At 36.7% G+C, this 20,142-nt stretch overlaps 1 protein-coding gene and 1 non-coding gene across 3 annotated transcripts in view; one reads left to right on the forward strand and one right to left on the reverse strand.

The window, feature by feature from the left end:
• ATAD2 (ATPase family AAA domain containing 2) overlaps window positions 1-20,142 on the forward strand; it is a 66,965-nt gene that overhangs the window by 38,798 nt on the left and 8,025 nt on the right. The window contains exons 14-22 of one of the 2 annotated variants that reach the window (XM_040261871.1): window positions 2,188-2,347; window positions 3,170-3,260; window positions 3,946-4,260; window positions 4,588-4,720; window positions 5,070-5,256; window positions 5,917-6,102; window positions 12,688-12,823; window positions 17,632-17,828; window positions 18,357-18,516. In XM_040261871.1, coding sequence (XP_040117805.1) covers window positions 2,188-2,347; window positions 3,170-3,260; window positions 3,946-4,260; window positions 4,588-4,720; window positions 5,070-5,256; window positions 5,917-6,102; window positions 12,688-12,823; window positions 17,632-17,828; window positions 18,357-18,516 — 1,565 coding nt within the window. The remainder of the gene's footprint in view (window positions 1-2,187; window positions 2,348-3,169; window positions 3,261-3,945; window positions 4,261-4,587; window positions 4,721-5,069; window positions 5,257-5,916; window positions 6,103-12,687; window positions 12,824-17,631; window positions 17,829-18,356; window positions 18,517-20,142) is intronic. The other variant, XM_040261872.1, reaches the window with a different exon arrangement.
• On the reverse strand, window positions 11,110-11,182 carry TRNAR-GCG. The gene has a single exon. It is a non-coding gene; the product is annotated as a tRNA-Arg (tRNA).

The following is a 20,142-nucleotide window of genomic DNA, read 5'->3' on the forward strand; positions in this document are numbered from 1 at the left end:
TCTCCCTATATTCTGAGCTGTATTAATGTTGAAAGAAGGATAGAATGTTAAACAGTTAGAAACTTTATAAACCAGTTGTTTGGTAGTAGAAACCAATGTATAGTACAAAAAAGAAAAGTGAACCTGTTCTAAATGGTAGGATGTTCTCAAACACAATATTGGTTATAGGTTTAACTTGTGATACAGACTTAAATGCCCACTGGCCCAGTGAGGTAAATAAAGGCAGATAAAATGAGTGAGGCAGGCCAGTGATAAGAGTGGGTCAGGGAAATGTGTCTGAATGTCCAATCATCAGAGCATAGCCAGTTGCTTTTAGCTCCAGCCTATTATTGAAGTGCAAAAGCTGATTCAGATTTGAAAAATAAGTTTTCTCTTTCTTAAATTTTATGTATGTTAACCATCTTTTAGATGTTGCCAACTAGTTCGGATGCTTTAAAGGCACTACCTGAGCCAAGCAAAATATATCTTGGTGTATGACCACTAGTTTAAGTTTCTAATACTAGCTCAACTTCCTCATTTTCAGAATGAGAAAATTGCATCTCTCCTGTGATAACTGTGTACCCAAGGGAGCAGTTTTCATTAGTGCCACTGCCTCAACTTGAATCTAAATTACTTAGTCCTAGTTCATCTTTAGTTCTTCAGACCTTCTTAAGTGTAACTACTTAATTAATTTGGGATACCCAAAAGCAAATGTTTGCATGCCTTCATAATGCCAGTATTATTTTTACCATAGATGTTGTAAAAGAGGAACAAGATGTAAAAATATGAATGATATGTAGGTTTTGGCTTTTCTAATGCCTAACAATATTTACTGTATAATTATACCCTTCTTTGACTTGATGCTGTAGAATTTTATTTGTTGCTCTGAGTAAATTAAAATGTTTACTCCCGTTTGATAAAAATAGCTGTGTATGCTCATACCTGCCAATAATGATGCACACTTTTTAGATGCGACTCATTTCAGTATCTGGAGAAGGCGATGGCACCCCACTCCAGTACTCTTGCCTGGGAAATCCCATGGATGGAGGAGCCTGGTGGGCTGCAGTCCATGGGGTCGCTGAGGGTCAGACACGACTGAGCGACTTCACTTTCACTTTTCACTTTCGTGCATTGGAGAAGGAAATGGCAACCCACTCCAGTGTTCTTCCCTGGAGAATCCCAGGACGGGGGAGCCTGGTGGGCTGCCGTCCCTGAGGTCGCACAGAGTTGGACTCGACTGACATGACGCAGCAGCAGCATTTCAGTATCAGCTATACTGTATTCATTGTGTTAATAGGAATAACACTAGCACCATCACTTTTCAGTCAAGCAGTTGAGTAACTACGGTAGTTTGGAATAATTCTAAAAGGGATTGGAGAAATTTCAGCAACAAATACAGAATAATTTTAGCAAGCACTTGCCATTTCAAATATGTGTTTTTAAGAGAAATTTTATCATACAGGTTTTTTGTTTTTTTTCCAAAGACTTAAAAAAAATTTTAGAGAAAAACGTTTTTGCTAAATTAAGCTTTTTTAGAAGTTAGCACATTGACCATGATTAAACTATATTCTGTATCTTATTGTTTCTGATAATATTGTAAGATAATGTAAATAAGTAATTATGTGAATACATTAGAAAATAAGATTTTTAGCCTAAGAGAAAGGGGATGCAAATATAAAATAAATTAAAACCCTTGCATCTTTATTTGAATTGGAATGTCAGTATGACCTCATGATGAAATTTATTTTTAAAGAAAAAATAATTCCTGTCTCTGGACACTAAAAAGACCTAGAAGCAATCACAGTCCAGTATATTCTGTTTTACTTTGGCATCCTTTGATAATGTGTACACAGTTAAGCTTTTGAAGCTTTTTTTTTAAGTTTCTGTTTATCTGCCTAATACTTGTTTTTTTTTTTTTTTTTTATTGTATCCTTGTTTGAGAACTCCAGAGCTCTCTGTGAAATTGCGCTTTATGAAATGGCTTCCAGGAGCCATTTGTAACATTCTAGGAAGTGTGTTTTCCATTGATTTTAAATGTCTGTGTGCCATGTATGTTATTTTACAGATTTTCTTTTTTAAAAGTCTATTGAAAATAGTGGGATGTGCAGAGAAAATTTATTCACACATTTAATGTATTAAATCTTCACAAAGAAATGATCTATTTGGCTTCTATATAGTTAATTTTTTCTCTCTTATTTTTAAATTTAGTTCAATTGTTTCCACCTTGCTAGCTCTTATGGATGGATTGGACAGCAGAGGAGAAATTGTGGTCATTGGTGCTACCAACAGACTGGATTCTATTGATCCTGCTTTACGAAGGCCTGGTCGTTTTGACAGAGAATTCCTATTTAGCCTACCTGATAAAGATGTAAGAATTTAACATCACTCAAATTTTGACAAAATTGATTGTGCTTATCTTGAACAAGTCTTAGTATAGTGCAGATTTGAAGATTGAGTTTTTTATGTTCTAAAGCAAAGTGTATGATTAACATTCAAATAGGTATGTATGTATTTTTAGAGAGGCATTATTTAAAGAAAAGAACTCAGATAATTTTTTATTTTATTTATTTATTTTATTATTTGGGGGAATGCATACCTTGTGGCATCTTAGTTCTCCAACCAGGATTTTAACCCATGCTCATGACAGTGAAAGTGCTGAGTAACAAACACTGGACCAGGAAATCCCTTCCGCACCCTCCCCGCCACCCCAAGCACAGCCTTTGCTTGTTAATCATATAACTTTATTTTGATTCAGAACACATGGCCTCACAGTCAGTCCTTAGCCAGTTCATTAGACTTGCCTTTTTCATGGATACAACCATGTAATTCTACCCAGTTACTTTAAAGCTGCTGAATATTTTGAGAACCAAGTATGAAAATATGGGTAGAGCTGTCAGTACTCAACAGTTTTTAATATGTACCAGAATAAACAATAATCCAGTAGTTAGTTAATTTTTCTCATTCACATTTGTGATGACTAGAACTTGAGCACTAAAAATGCAGTCTTATTTAATATAAATTTCTTAAGCTAATACAAATATATCATTTTTTCCATTTTTACTGTTTCATATTTCTGTTTATATTAGGTATTGACAGCTTTACATTTTTAGATAACCTAATTATCTTAAAGTTACCCTAATCTGAATAGCACTGTATTATTATAGAAAAATTAAATTGTTTTTGTTTGTAGGCTCGGAAAGAAATTCTAAAAATTCACACAAGGGATTGGAATCCTAAACCACTGGACATGTTTCTGGAAGAACTAGCAGAAAACTGTGTTGGTAAACATTGCTTTAAGTATTAAAAGAAATATTACATGCATTTCAGAGATGGAACAAGTTGCAGTTTTGCCAAGGTTTAAAGAAACCTTGTTTCTTGTTTAAAGAAATACAAAGTTAGATTTGTTTCTTATTTATAATTTGTGGCATGTTTTCTTATAAAGTCCTAGATACCATATAGAGGTACTTAACATCTTGACTGTCAAAGAATTTGAGAATAAAGTTAGATCTTTTGTTGTTTACATTTTTCTAATAATCCTGTTAAGTATTCTACATAAACTGTTTCAGGTAACTCTTACATCAATTCTGTGAATTAGGTAGCTTTATTCCTATTTTACAGATATAGAAATGGCTGAGAAAGTGTAAATGATTATAAAGATCACACATCTAGTAAATGACAAACTGGAATTTGATCCTGATTATCTGATTTTAAAACTCATGCTCTTGACCCCTGCGCTCTGCTTTTGGTGCTTGCGTATTTCACTCTCAAAAGTTGATTGATTTGTTAGGGGTTATTATCAACCATGTGAGTTCACTGAGGGGATGAAAGACATTTTAGCCCTATTACTTCTAAATATTTTGCTACTATATTGCTAAGCTGTTCTTTAACTTTCTTTTAACCATCGTCTTGCTTAATACGGTGGTGATTTACTTTAATTTTTTTTTCTGTTTTGGTTGCCTTGAATAGGATACTGTGGTGCAGATATCAAGTCAATATGCTCTGAAGCTGCTTTATGTGCTCTGCGTCGACGCTACCCACAGATCTATACCACTAGTGAGAAACTGCAATTGGATCTCTCTTCAATTAATATCTCAGCTAAGGACTTTGAGGTAGCTATGCAAAAAATGATACCAGCCTCCCAGAGAGCTGTGACGTCACCTGGCCAGGCACTGTCCACCATTGTGAAACCACTACTGCAGAGCACTGTTCACAAGATCCTAGAAGCCCTGCAGAGAGTATTTCCACATGCGGAAACCAGAACAAACAAAGCATTAGACTCTGGTATGAAACTTGATTGACTGTTTAGTTTTCATAGTCAGTAAAACTGAATAGTTTGTACATCTCAGTAATGTTTCTTTATGAAAGAGCCTCTTGAAAGGAATTTGGTCATGCTTTTCCTAGATATATGAAGGAAGTTTACTTCACAGATTGCCCTAGACTTCCTTTATTTTCGGTTTGAAGTGCATTTTAAAAATTTACTTGTTATTTATATGTACACAAACTTTTTTGAAAAAAAATCTCATTGGAGTTGCTAATTGAAGCATTATGTGAAGATGCACTTTAATTGAGAAAAGCTACTAATGTACACTTTTTTTGCTTGCTTGACAGATATTTCTTGTCCTCTCTTAGAAAGTGACTTGGCATACAGTGATGATGATGTTCCATCAGTATATGAAAATGGACCTTCTCAAAAATCCTTTAATAAGACAAAAGAAAATTTTAATTTTCTTCATTTGAATAGGTACATTTCCCTTGAAAATTTATATATATATATATATTCATTCTTGTGTGAATTCCCTAAAACTAAATGAAATTATGCTTGAGAAGATAAAGGATGGCAGCTAATTTACTTTTTTTAAAATTAAAATATTAGAAAATATTTTGTTACAGTTGTCATGATCTTAGAAACTATAAAGTATTCCTAAAAATATGTAAAGTTCGATTATTTCCAAAAGCCACATGAATCATGCTGCTATGATTGACTGGCCATATTGTCAAAACTTTTGGCTTAAAGAAGTTCATAATTGATAATTGGGAGAGATATTTAAGCTTTCTTTCCTAAAACATAGGTTATTACTCACTTCTTTCAGAAATGCCTGTTATCAACCTATGTCTTTTCGACCAAGAATGCTGATAGTGGGCGAACCAGGATTTGGGCAAGGTTCTCATTTAGCACCAGCTGTCATCCATGCTTTGGAAAAATTTACAGTGTACACTTTAGACATTCCTGTTCTTTTTGGAGTCAGCGCTACATCTCCTGAAGAAACATGTGCCCAGGTAATTCATTGTTGCCCAGACAAATAAGCTGTAAGGCGAAGTAGTCTTCCAGAGACAAAGTCTAGAATTGCTTCATTCTTTTTTGTACTGTGTTTTTTGGTCTTTCTGATTTCTGACTTCAGGTTTTCAAAATAGAACCATGCCTAACTGCTTAGTTATTAAAAAGAATGACTTTGAATCCTTTTCCACCTCTTAATTGCTGTGACTTAGGAAAGTTTATTAAATCTCTCTGCCCCATTTTCCCCATTGGCAAAACGGAAAAATCAATACTTTACTTACATGACTGTTGTGAGAATTAAATGAGTGGAGTACTTAAAACAGTTATGGCTCTGCAAAAAGTATGCAAATTTTCTGCTGCTTCTTTTTTGCTATAGTTATAAGTTTATAAACGTGTTTTATGTGTTTTTATATTTAACCTTGATTGCCATAACAGAAAAGTCTTCTAGATTTCTTGAGCTGTTTTCTAATTGCTTGAAGCAATTATGTTTTTCTAAAAATGAAACTTTTATAAAAACATTTAAAAACAAGATGGTGGGATTGGGGGAAGCATTTTTTAAACTTAAGGGTTTTATATGACAGTTCTGGGAAGTTAAATTGTTCTAGATTTAAAAAGCACACTGCTAATGTGCTGATTATACAATTGTTTTCTCTCTCTACTAGGTGATTCGTGAAGCTAAGAGAACAGCACCAAGTATAGTGTTTGTTCCTCACATTCACTTGTGGTGGGAAATAGTTGGACCAACACTCAAAGCCACGTTTACCACATTATTACAGAATATTCCTTCTTTTGCCCCAGTTTTACTACTTGCCACTTCTGACAAACCCCATTCCACTCTACCAGAAGAGGTAATTTGTGGGAAAAATCATTATGCTTTAGAATGGGATATTCATAATCAATATAATTTAAAAAGAGATACTCAGAAACTATCAGGAATTTATGGGGAAAAAATTCCAATGCTAAAGAGGTGAATAAAATGATAAGGAAACGTTTTCCTAATCAGTTGGGCAGCACATGTGTCAGCATTTGTTGTGTGTATACGTATATGTATAGTGAGACCAGAGCTTTCCAGGTGGTGCTAGTGGTAAAGAACCTTCCTGCCAGTGCAGGAGACATAGAGACGTAGGTTCGATTCCTGGGCCAGGAAGATCCCCTGAAGGAGAGCATGGCAACCCACTCCACTGTTTTTGCCTGGAGAATCCCATGGACACAGGAGCCTGGCGGGCTATAGTCTATAGGGTCGCACAGAGTAGGACATGACTGAAGTGACTTAGCACACATAGTGAAACCACTTTATAAATTTTTTTCTCTAAATGGAATATGATACATTACTGTTCCGTAACTACTTTATGTATCTTACGTTTTTTAATATGTAAGTCTTATTTATTTTAAGAGCACCATAGCCTTTGCTGTTGTATTGGTATACCATAATTTTATTTATCCAAATCCTTATTGATAGGATTTCAGCTATTTTCTAATTTTTTTCTGTTGAACTGCTACAGTGAGCATTTTGGGGTTTTAAATCATATAAACATTACCATGTGGATTTTTTTAACATGCATTCCTAAAAGTGGAATAACTAGCTTAGCTGAAGGGTATGCACACTTGACATTTTTAACAGTACCAAATTACTGTTAATTTGTGCCAATTTCGACAACTACCACTGACCAGCTTTATTGTGTTTCTGCTTATAATACTGTTCTCTTATTGCAGGAACACCTCTGCCTATCACTGTCTTTTCCCTTACTCTCCTTTTTTTTTCAATTAGTTTATTTATTTTTCAATTGGAGTATAATTGCTTTTCAGTGTTGTGTTAGTTTCTGCTGTACAAAAACATGAATCAGCTATATGTATACGTATATTCTTTCCCTTTTAAGCCTCCCTCCCACCCTCATCCCACCCCTCTGGGTTATTTTTGACACTGCTTGACATATTAATTTGTTTGACTCTGTCTCTTCTAGCAGAATGTTAAATATGTGAAGTCAGGGACTTTTTTTCTACTTCTCTATCCCCAGAGTACATAATAACCATATTGTAGGCTTCTGTGTGTGAGAGTGTGTATATGGTTTTTCCATACTTTTAGCAGAATTGATGTACAGTTTATAGAACACTAGTAGGAAGATTAATTCAAATATTTAACTTAAAAATACTTTTGAGCACTTATTCTATTACAGACATGGTTATAGACATTGAACAATTTAGACAAAAATCTGTATCCTCCTAGGGCTTACATTTTAACTGGGGGAAAAAGACAATACTAACCTATGACTATGGAGAAAAATGTAGCTAAGCAGTGCCAAAAGAGTGTGGTACAGTCACAGTGTTAAATTTGCTGGGTTGGCCTCACTGAGAAGGTGGCATTTGAGCAAATACCTGGAAAAGGTGAAGTAGTGGCCCACTTGGATATCTGAGGGACAAAGGTTCCTGGCAGAGGAACAAAGGTTTCTTGCCTTGGCAGGTATAAAAGCCCCAAAGCAAAAGTGTGTCTGATGTGTTAGAAAAATCGCAGAAAGTCTAGAGTGACTAGGGCAGAGGGAGTGAAAGGCCAAGAAGGGATTGATGCCAGGGAGCTATCAAAGGGCCAGGTTATGTTCCCGATGGGAGCTTTAGTAGTTGTGAATTATTCAACTAAGAACTGAATAAATTGGGAAATGAATATTAAGTGTATGTTAAGTCTAGATTCTTAGGATGGTAAGAGTCCTTAAAAGTTTCTAATTTAATCACTTAGTTCTGGACTCTAAATTCTTTCTTTTGTGTAATAACACCTTCACAATTCATTTTGTTAGTTCTGACTCCTAAAAAAATCAGCTTATTTTGAGAGGCTTCCATTCTTAATCTCCATTTGTTTCCCAGGTACAATAGAGAACTTGTCTAATCTGCCTTCATCATGGCAAGCGCTTTGTATGTTTGAACATGCTTTTGCATTCATTTCTATTTCCTCACTCTAACCCAGGCTTCTTCACACTAAACAGTTCTTCTATGATAAGATATACTTCTTAAGATTCTTAAATACAATGGAAGTTTATTTCTTGCTCACTTACAATATCAGGTAAATTACTGGAGTGACGGGTGTACCCTCCCCCATGTAATCGTTCCAGACACTAAGACTGGGAGAGCATGCTCATTTTCATCATGTGGCTCTCCAGATTGTTTTCATTCCACCCAGCTGAAAGGACTGGCCCTTTCTTGTGCCTGGTCTGAAAGTGATACACATCATTTCCTTTCACGTTCCATTGGCTGAACCTCACATAGCCATACCTAACTGCAAGGGAGACTAGGAAATATGATATAGCACTGGGCCCAAAAGAAAGAGAACATGAACTGTGACAATAGCAAGCTCTGCTGCACATCACACATATTTTTAGTTTCTTCAAAATTCTAGTCACTCGCCTGAATGTCTTTCTCTTTATATTCCTTTTGAAAGGCTGTACCCAGAATGAATTAAGTACTCTAGCGGTGTTCTGATTAACAGAGTAAAGGAGAATTGCTATTTAGTAGCCACATTAACCATTTATGTATTGTACTCACTATCAATTAAAACAACATTATTTCAAAGTTTAAAACAAAAATAAGTTTATACTCTTGGTAATAAGTAAGGGAGACTAGCTGAACTTTATATGGATGGAGGTAGGTTGAAGGGAGAAGGCAATGGCACCCCACTCCAGTACTCTCGCCTGAAGTATCCCATAGACAGAGGAGCCTGGTGGGCTGCAGTCCATGGGGTCGCTAAGAGTCGGACACGACTGAGCGACTTCCCTTTCACTTTTCTCTTTCATCCATTGGAGAAGGAAACAGCAACCCACTCCAGTGTTCTTGCCTGGAGAATCCTGAGGACAGAGGAGCCTGGTGGGTTGCTGTCTATGGGGTCAAACAAAGTTGGACACGACTGAAGTGACTTCGCAGCAGCAGCAGGGAGGTTGAAAAGCCATAATCAGTTTAATCTGGCATAACTTTATCAAGAATGTGGAAATTCTGTACTTAAAATGTTTTGGCTTTTTTTTTTTTGCTATTGCTACCTCTGTTTTATGATAATATTTCCTAAGTATGTCATTGTAAACTGGGTCGAGTAGCCCAGCATCACCCTATCTGGGAGGGTGGAATGGGCACCGGACCAGGAATTGCTGGTTTTATAAAATGAATTGTCTATATGGATACAAATAAGCAAGTCTGCTTTGAGCCTTATGTAGTCTCTGTTGTCCTTGGTGAGCTAGTGATACTGTGTATGTAGCATTGGACTGTGATATATATGAGAAGTACTATGTATTACATTACAATTTGTCCGTCTCAAAACTGCAGTCAGAGTACCTGTATGCATGAGCACTAGTAGACCCTAACAAGTCATGAAAAAATGAGAAAGAATGTCAGTAATAGATTAGAAACTTGGGTGAATCGTAAAACACAAGCAGTTAGGATTAGATGGATGTGGGTAACCACATTTCAGAGTATGTGCATCAAAGGGCTGCTTTGAAAAATGGGAAAATGGCTGCTTTGAAAATTTTCTAGCTCTAGATCAGTGCTAGGAGGAAATTAAGAGAGTCCTTGAACAACTTTGTGTTTTTTGGCTTTCTTCACTTCTGGCCATGCCAGACAGTAGTTGGCAGAGTTTGTCATCAGCTAGATCAGTGAAGGTGGACCAAGGACTAATGTGGCAGGTCAGTAACAACCTTTAGGTACTGAATGGGAGGAGTAGGAAGACCCTGTGCCCAGGAAACAAATTACAGGCACATTCTGTTTCTAATATAGTCTACCTTCTTTCATAATCACTGAAAAAGAAACTAGAATAAACAGAAAAAGCATCTATGAACAGTCATATTTGAAAGGCAAAGAAAATTTATAAATAAGCATTTGAGGAAGGACAGTGCCATAGAAAATTATATCCATGCATCAGCAACAGATTGTTATGGAAAAGAACCATTTGAAGACATTATAAATGAAGCAGCTCCTCCCAAATATAAAACCCTCCAGGGCTAAAAAGACACAGATGAAGAGTGAATTAGCAAATATAATACCAATGGGACAGAGATTTGAAAAGTGAGGGAAAAATGAAAGGAAATAGAGGAGATAGATTCAAGTCTAACATCTATTTAATGGGATTTATGGGCAGAGAAAAGAAATGTAGAAGAGAAAAACAGTCAAATAATACAACATTTCATAGAATTAAAGAATACCATAATCTTCAGATTTAAAAGGTTCCCTGTTCTAACTGATGGATATAGAAAGACCATACCTAGATAAAATTTTAGAACATCAAAAATACTGAGAAAAATCTAAAAATCTTCCCAGAGAATAAAACATTACTAGAAAGGATTGAAAATCAAATTGCTTCTACATTTTCATTGGTAACACCAGCTACTAGGGAGGCAACTGAGCAATATTTTCAAAGTTAGAAGGAAAATAATTTTGAATCTGTAATTTCCTTCCCAACAAATTAGCATTTGAGTGAAAGAGCAAAATATATTTTTGACCATACAGTGCCTAAGAAACTATTACCACAAACCTCTGACTGAAAGAATTATTAAAAGACAATTTCTCCTCTTGGATTTTTTTTTTTTTTTTTGGCAGAAGTGGCATATAAGAAGCAGTGCATGAAGAAAACAGTAAAACTTGTCACAGAATTGTGCTTGTTAACTTTTTTTTTTTGAGGAAGAGGGAAAATAATGCCTCAGGTTCTTCGAACAGAATACTCTTTAAGCCTGATGCAATCAATATGATAGACACTGAAAGTGAAAGTGAAGTCGCTCAGTCGTGTCTGACTCTGTGCGACCCCGTGGACTGTAGCTCACCAGGCTCCTCCGTCCATGGGGTTCTCCAGGCAAGAATACTGGAGTGGGTTGCCATTTGCTTCTCCAGGGGATCTTCCTGACCCAGGGATCGAACCCAGGTCTCCTGCATCGCAGGCAGACGCTTTAACCTCTCAGCCACCAGGGAAGCCTGATAGACACTAAATACACAAAAACACATTTAAGTTACCTTTAAGATCTTGGGTCACTCAGATATCCAAGGAAGGAAGTTGCCAACAAGTAACAGTTTTTTAAAGTTACTGAAACTACATTGACCTTGGTTCTGAACTCAGAAAGGCAGGCAGGAAGGACATTGTGAAGGAGAAACAGGAAGTAAAAGCACCTTCAGATCTGTATCTGATATGTAGATATGGATGAGCTTTATAGTTTGGTAGAAAAAGAAGCTTAAGGATATGTCTGTTAAAACTCGTAACAGTGAAAGAATAGAAATACAGCATAGAAATAATACATAAAATATCTGTCCTTTTGTGACTGGCTTATTTCCCTTAGCATAGTGTTTTCAGTGTTCATCTGTGTTGTAGCCTGTGTTCAAATTTCATTCCTTTTTAGGCTGAATAATGTTCTGTTGTATGTCTGTACCACGTTTTGTTTATCTGTTCATCTGATGATGAGTGTTTTGAGTTGTCTTTACCTTGTGCCTAACTCCTGAATAATCCTGCTATGCTTATTGCTATGCAAGTTTATTTTTTTTCTTCCAGTTTTTTTGGATATGTATCCTGGGTTATATGGTAATTCTGTGTTTAACTTTTTGAGGAACCAGCATACTGTTTTCCACAGTGGCTGTACCCTTTTAATTCCTACTGGCTCAGGAGATCTAATTTCTCCCTATTTTTACCAGTTCTTACTATTTTCCAGCCTTTATTCTTACTGAACAACCACTCATTCTCATATCTCACTTTGGGTTGTGAAAGTTAATTAATTGATCTCAGTTCAGTTCAGTCACACAGTTGCGTCCAACTCTTTGCGACCCCATGGACTGCAGCACTCCAGGCCTCCCTGTCCATCACCAACTCCCAGAGTTCACTGAAACTCATGTCCATTGAGTCGGTGATGCCATCCAGCCATCTCATCCTCTGTCGTCCCCTTCTCCTTCCACCTTTAACCTTTCCCAGCTTCAGGGTCTTTTCTGAGTCAGTTCTTTGCACCAGGTGGCCAAAGTATTGGAGTTTCAGCTTCAGCATCAGTCCTTCCAATGAATATTCAGGACTGATTTCCTTTACGATGGACTGGTTTGATATCCTTGCTGTCCAAGGGACTCAAGCGTCTTCTCCAACACCACAGTTCAAAAGCATTAATTCTTCAGCGCTCAGCTTTCTTTATAGTCCAACTGTCCCATCCATACATGACTACAAAACCCTTTAAAATATCACCATATTAGTTATTGTATGAATTATAGTTTGGAGTCTTGAGTTCTAAAGAAGACTCCATGGTTTTAGTTCCTTATCCACTGCATATGTGATGTATACATAAGTTCAGTATAAGTAAAAGATTTAAGAAATTACTCATTACACAACTTAGATTGTCATTACAGTAATATACTGTTGCATTGAATAATTGATACATAGTATGTATGTGTATGCAAACATATATATATACACATTTAAATATAATGCATCTGTTTTCCTTTTTAAGGTACAAGAATTATTTATCCATGACTATGGAGAAATTTTTAATGTCCAGTTACCTAGTAAAGAAGAACGGACACAGTTTTTTGAAGATTTAATTCTGAAGCAAGCTGCTAAGCCTCCTATATCCAAAAAGAAAGCAGGTTAGTTTGTATATCAAAGTTAATATATAATAATTTTGAGAAAGTGGAAATGAAATACCAGTTAATGGCATTGCCATCTTCTAATAGTCACTCAGTTGTGTTTGACTCTGTGACCCCATGAACTGTAGCCTGCTAGGCTCATTTGTCCATGGAATTCTCTAGACATGGAATTCTGGAGTGGGTAGACTTTCCCTTCTGCAGGGGATCTTTCTGACCCAGGAATCAAACCCGGGTCTTCTACTTTGCAAGAAGATTTTTTACCACCTGAGCCACCAGGGAAGCTTCTAAGGTTGATACCTCTTACCTGTATTTTTTTGTATTTCCCATTAAAATATACTAAAGTTCTTAAGGCATACAAGGCCTTTCATAGTATAGCCCTAATCATTGTGGAATTTGGCCTGGAATTCAGAGTATAGCCCTTCTGTCTTTCCAAGCCCATCTTTGATACTTTACTCTCTTCCTTCCTTTTCCTTACAAAGCACTCTTATCTTTAAACCATACACAGCATATTTGTGTCTTTTCACAATTTCATTCATGCTTGTTCTCTGTCAGTAATGCATCTGTCCTCAACCTTGTCTCTGTCTATGGAACTGTTTTTCCTTCTAGTATAATTCATGTTTTCCTTCTTAACATCTAGATAGAATTAATTGACTACCTTTATGATGTGCTATACTTTTTTCATACTACTAATATGCATTGTGGTGATGTTATAATTATCTCTTACTACCTTAATAAATTGCCTTCTTATGGGAGCAGCACTCTCATAATTCCCTTTTTTATCCTGAGTAATTATTAGTCCATTCTGTTTAAACAAACTCAAACTATTGTCATATTTGAAACATACCACAGTTTTTCATTAGCTGAAAAATTAACTAGTTGAGATGACTTCCACGCACACACGGAAATTCAAATTTTTTTTTTTTTTTAATTTTTTAAGTTTTGGAAGTATAACACATTTATAGGAAACTTGGAAAATATAGAACAAGGTTATGTATAGTTACATAGAGTTCCACTATATATACAATTATTTTTTTTTTGAGTAGGTAAATTAAGATTTTTAATTGGAATTTCAATATCAAACTCTCAAAAGCTAATAGAATGAATATACAGAGAAGTAGAAGGATATAGTAGACCTGAAAAGCACTGTCAGCATAATGAAGATTTATACAGTTTTCACACAATGATAAGATACAAATTCTGTTCAGATTCTCATAGACTGTAAACTATGAGACATTGGAACATATGCAGGTACATAAAGTGCAAAAATTTCATGGTCTGAAGGTATTGAAATCATACAGAGTCTGTTTTCTTTATCACTGTGGAATTACATTAGAGATCAGTTTCAAAAGATATTTGAAAACACTTTTAAGTGTGATGTGACATGTACCAAGAGAGATCTTCAACTTAGCCATCCAAAGCCTCAATAAAGTTAGGCTGAAAAAAACACAGAGGATGATTGCAGAAAAGAAAGCATTTTAGATACTTTAAACAAAATCACATGTATTTGGAAATTAAATGTCTACTTTTGAATGATGGGTGTATCTACGAAGGAAAATTACAAAATATTTGTAATAGAATAAAGACAAGAAGAGAATTTAGCAGAATTTGTTGCATGCAGCTGAAGCTGCTCAACGCAGTTAAATACAATGTGGAGTCTTAAGATATGAAAACAAATAATGAACACTAGCATGAAATTTGTGAAATTTGAACAAAATCTGTACTTTTGTTAGTAACACTGTATCATGTGTTGATTTCCTGTTTTTTGGTTTTTTTACAACATAGCATTTCTTTATATTCTCAGAATTGGATTAGAAGTTTCAAGCCTCATTCAATTTTTTTTTTTAATCACTAAGATTATGAATTTTCTTTAGCAGTAATACTACATACTAAACTGCATGGAACTGTATCAAAGTTTTGAGTGAATATAAATTAGAAATCTGGCATTCTGTTCATACTGAGTCAAACAAGTGGAATCAAAATGTCATAAACTTTATTATCTAGGCAAAAATTCATAAATTCTCTAAAATATATACTAAATATATATGTATACAAAAGCTTTTCTACTACACTTGATAAAGGCTTGAAAAAGAATAACAACAACAAAGAGAGATGGAGAAATTGGAGAACTTGACTAAATGAAATGGAACACTGAATATGAAATAGAAGAAGTAAAACTGGGTAAAAATAAAACATCATCATATAGTCCAGTTGTTTTTAAACGTGGCTGCTCATTAGAAACACATCTAGAGCTTCAGAGAAGAATAGCAATAACTGGGCATTTGTATTTTTAAAAAATTCTAAGATAATTCTGTTATGCATCTGGATTTTAAAAAATAGTTACAAGTTTTTCTATTAAAGTAGTCATTTTAGTGATACTGAGTTCTATTATTTTCTGTTGACCAATCATGATACAGTAGTATTAAGGGAATAATAGTACATAACCATAATAGTAAAAGATGTTTATCAGTTTTCACAGTCAAGAGCCGGACAAAAAATAAAAGATAATTACAGTTGCAAGCCATAAAGGAAACATGATTAACCTAACACTTTAAAATAATTGCGTACAATTTAGGGATTAAGTAGAGTGATGTGGTAAGTGGAAGTGCATATATGCACATGTTCTGATCTGCCCAGCCAGTCTGTGTCTTTTGGTTGGTGCATTTAATCGATTTACAGTTAAGGTAATTATCAACATGTGATCCTATTACCATTTTCTTAATTGTTTGGGGTTTATTTTGTGTAGGTCTTTTCCTTCTCTTGTGTTTCCTGCCTAGAAAAATTCCTTTAGTATTTGTTGTAAAGCTGGTTTAGTGGTGCTGAGTTCTCTTAACTTTTGCATGTCTGGAAAGCATTTGATTTCTCCATCAAATCTGAATGAGAGTCTTGCTGTGTAGAGTATCCTTGGTTGTAGGGTCTTCCCTTTCATCAGTTTAAATATATTGTGCCATTTCCTTCTGGGTCATAGAATTTCTGTTGAGAAACCAGCTGATAGCCTATAGGAGTTCCCTTGTATGTTATTTGTCATTTTTCCCTTGTTGCTTTTAATATTTTATCTTTATCTTTAATTTTCATCATTTTGATTACTATGTGTCTTGGTGTGTTCCTCCTTGGGTTTATCCTGCCTGGGACTCTCTGTGCTTCCTGGACTTAGTTGACTATTTCCTTTCCCACATTAGAGAATTTTTCAGCTGTTATTTCTTCAGATATTTTCTTGGGTCCTTTCTCTCTCTCTCTTCTCCTAGGACCTGTGTAATGTGACTGTTGGTATGTTTGATGCTGTCCCAGAGGTCTCTAAGGCTGCCTTCATTTCTTTTCATTCTTTTCTCTATTCTGTTCTGTGGCAGTGATTTCCATCATCTGTCCTCCAGGTGTTAACCATTCTTTTGCCTCCGTTATCCTGCTGTTGGTTCCTTCTGTAGCAGTAGGAATTGTTCTTCTGTTTGTTCTTTAGTTCTTCTAGGTCTTTGTTGCATCTTCTCAATCTTTGCCTCCATTCTTTTTCCGAGATTTTGGATCATCATCACTGTATTTATTCTGAATTCTTTTTCTGGAAGGTTGCCAATCTCCACTTTATTTGGATGTTTTTCTGAGGTCTTATCTTGTCCGTTCATCTGGGACAAAAGTCTCTGCTTTTTCATCCTGGTTAACTTTCTGTAGTGTGGTTTTGGTTCCAGCCACTGTGGGATTGTGGTTCTTCTTGCTTCTTCTGTCTGCCCTCTGGCTAAAAGTCTTGTATAAGATTCCTGATGGGAGGGAGTGGTGGTGGGGAAAACTGAGTCTTGCTCTAGTGGGCAGGGCCGGGCTCGTGAAACTAATCCAATTATCCACTGATGAGTGCTCCCTCCTTGTTAGTTGTTTGACCTGAGGTGACCTAGCGCTGGGGTCTGTGGGCTCTCTGGTAGGGTTAATGGTGACCTCCAGTAGGACTTATGCCAAGGGGCCCCTTCCGGGACTGCCACTGCCAGGGACCCCAAGCCATGGCCCACCCATACCACCACCGGAGACACTCTTAACACTAGCAGATAGGTCTGGTTAAATCTCCTGTGAAGTTACTGCTCCTTTCTCCTGGATCGTGGTGTGCACAAGATTTTGTTCGTGCCCTCCAAGAGTGGAGTCTGTTTTCCCCAGTCCTGTGGAAGTCCTGTAATCAAATCCCACTGGCCTTCAAAGTCAGATTCCCTTGGGATCCTCCATCCTTTTGCTGGATCCTCAGGTTGGGAGGCCTGACATGAGGCTTAGAACCTTCACAACAGTAGGAGAACTTCTTTGGTATTACTGATCTCCAGATTGTGGGGTGCCCACCTGGAAGGTACGGGATTTGATTTTATCGTGTTTGTGCCCCCCCCCCGCCATCTTGTTTCAACTTCTTTGTGTTTGGACATGTGGTATCTTTTTTCGGTGGTTCCAGCATTCTCCTGTCAGTGGTTGTTCAACAGCTAGTTGTGATTTTGGTGCTCTTGCAGAAGGAGATGAGTATACATCCTTCTGCTCTGCCTTCTTGAGGATGACATTTTTCGTAATTAGGGTATTCTTGTCCTGAAAATAAGCATTTTCAAGATTTTAATAGCCTCTTAAATGATTTTTAAATGATAATGACTCAGCAATTCACATTCCCAGTTACAAACTGCCAATTACTGCTGGAAGAGATGGAGAGGGTGAAGATTATGGTAGCACTTTAGTATTCCAAATCCCCTGGTTCCTGACAGATAGGAGGAGGATAATTCCTGAAAGCTTGTCTGCTTGGTGTGCTGAATTGTGTCACCCTTCATGTGTCGGGAGAGCAGTAACTAACTTCCATTCACGTAAAGTTTTGCAGGCCCTGGAGGTACTCCCTGTGGCACCACCACCTGAGCCAAGACCACTGACAGCAGAAGAACTGAAACGACTAGAAGAACAAGAGGAAGATACATTTAGAGAACTGAGGATTTTTTTAAGAAATGTTACACATAGGCTTGCTATTGACAAGCGATTCAGAATATTTACTAAACCTGTTGACCCTGATGAGGTATTAATTTAGTCTTTGGATCAGAATGCTTCAGACTTAGAGAATATTTGAATAGCTTTATGTGTGTCCCTCTGTACTCTCTGAACTTGCTTTCTTATTTGGAAGCATCAAGTAGTATTCTCAGCACATAGAGGCTTCAAGAGTTATGTAAGGCGTTTTCCTTTCCTGCAGAGCATAGACAATTAACTTTGCCCAACTCAAATGTTCTAGAAGTAACTTGAGAATGTCTTAATGCTGCATGACATTCCTGTGACGTTCACAGTGAAGAATGCGGTACTAAGTTGGCATTGAAGGGTGGGTGGCGTTTGGATGAGCAAAGAGGCTTAAGGTGTTACTGGAGATATAGGTGCCCAAGAATGAGAATGAACACAAAACAAAAGCCACCTTGAATACAGAGTTTCACATTAATATATTTTCATTATCTCTTACGTATATATTCTCTCCTGTTTGGCCTGGCAGAAAAACTTGACTCAAGATTTTTCAGTGTGCAGAGTTACTTTGTGATTTGGTCCTTTGTTTGAATTTTAGGTTCCTGATTATGTCACTGTAATAAAGCAACCAATGGACCTTTCATCTGTAATCAGTAAAATTGATCTCCACAAGTATCTAACTGTGAAAGACTATTTGAGTGATATTGATCTGATCTGTAGTAATGCTTTAGAATACAATCCAGATAGAGATCCTGGAGGTGAGCATTTAGTGTGTTTTGTTTTATTTTGTTTTGTTTTTTTAACCTCAAGGAGTGGAATGAGGGCTGCTAACACTTAGTGAAGGGTGATTTTATACTTGGTGCTATATTAGAAGCATTTTACATTCACAGTGCCATTCAGTCCGAATGAAACACAAAATTGCATAACAATTTAGCTTGTTTTTGTTTGTCAATGTTCTTTCTCAAATTAGGAAAATAAAAACTCTAATAAATTTGAAAGGGTATTTTTAGTTAAGACCATTACAATTTTTATTACAACAAAGTAATATAATACTCGCTAACAGACTAAGTCCCCCATTTCCTTTCTCCAAAGGTAAGTATTAGTTGCTCAGTCATGGCCAACTCTTTGCGACCCCATGGACTGCAGCCCACTAGGTTCCTGTGTCCATGAGATGTTCCAGGCAATGATACTGGAGTGGGTTGCCAGAGATCGAACCCGGGTCTCCTGCACTGCAGGCAGATTCTTTACTGACTGAGCTACAAGGAAAGCCCCATCTCCAAAGGTGGATGCTGTTAAACTTAGGGCTGTCTTTCCAGACCTTTTCTATGCATAGAATGTATCCACAGTCTACCTCACCTACACAGGCTATTAAATAAAATGTATAAAGTACGAGATTTTTAGGTGATAGATTTGTTTATATGTATAATGATATATTCAGATATCTATACATTTGTTATAAACTTATTGATTTCCAAAAAAATACTCTTTCAGGTTCTTTTTCTTAGCTTCTTGCTGTATAAATGCCCTATCCTTAACTGTGTTGCTGGATAATTTTTTTTAATAGTTCTATTTCCTGTGTTGACTCTCTTTGAAACATTGGCATTCTGTTTTTAAATTTGTCGTGCTTAAAAATTAGATTGATTTCCACCACTGAGACTTTACCCAACGATTTAAAAGCCCACTATTCTTCCCTCACCAGTCTTCTACCCCACCTTCCCTAGGCTCTGTCCCACAGTTCAGAGTTCTGGATGTAGCAGTGGACAACAGGCTGCCAAGTTGGGAAAACCCCTTACTTGTAGAAAGAAGGAAGCTTCTCCTGGAGGAAGTAGGCTTCTTCTGTTTCCTTGCAGTCGTACTGCTGCTGCTTCCCGTTCTGACCATTCTGACAAATGTAAAATTACTTCAGGGCAGTGGTGTTCACACTTGAGATAGCACCAACATCTTCAGGACATGCTAAGGTGCAGCTGGCCGGGCCCCACCTCCACAGGTTTTGATTCTTTAGATTCAGGACTGGAGAATGTGCATCCTGACAAATTCCCCCAAGGTGCCAAGGCTACTGTACTGAATGAAGTTGGCCCGGGCTTTCTTCAGGTCATGTGAGAAGCCCCCAGCAGCATCCCTTCTGCTGTAACAGCCCTTCCTGTCTACTGTAAACTGAATGTTGTGTGACTGCTGCAGCATCCTCCTGCCCTGCGAGGGGGACTGATCCAGCTGTTCAAGCAAATTTACACTCACTTATGATCTGCCTTTGTTTACCTTGAGACATATTCCAGTTCATGGCACTTAGACTCGTTTAGGATTTTTTCCAGTGCTTCCTATGTAGTGTTGCTGTTTCATTGTCTTTGTTTAGCTTCTCAGTCAGTGTCGTAACATCCTCTATATCT

Source organism: Oryx dammah, unplaced genomic scaffold, assembly GCF_014754425.2.
Source record: "Oryx dammah isolate SB20612 unplaced genomic scaffold, SCBI_Odam_1.1 HiC_scaffold_19, whole genome shotgun sequence".
NCBI classification, from domain to species: Eukaryota; Metazoa; Chordata; class Mammalia; order Artiodactyla; family Bovidae; genus Oryx; species Oryx dammah.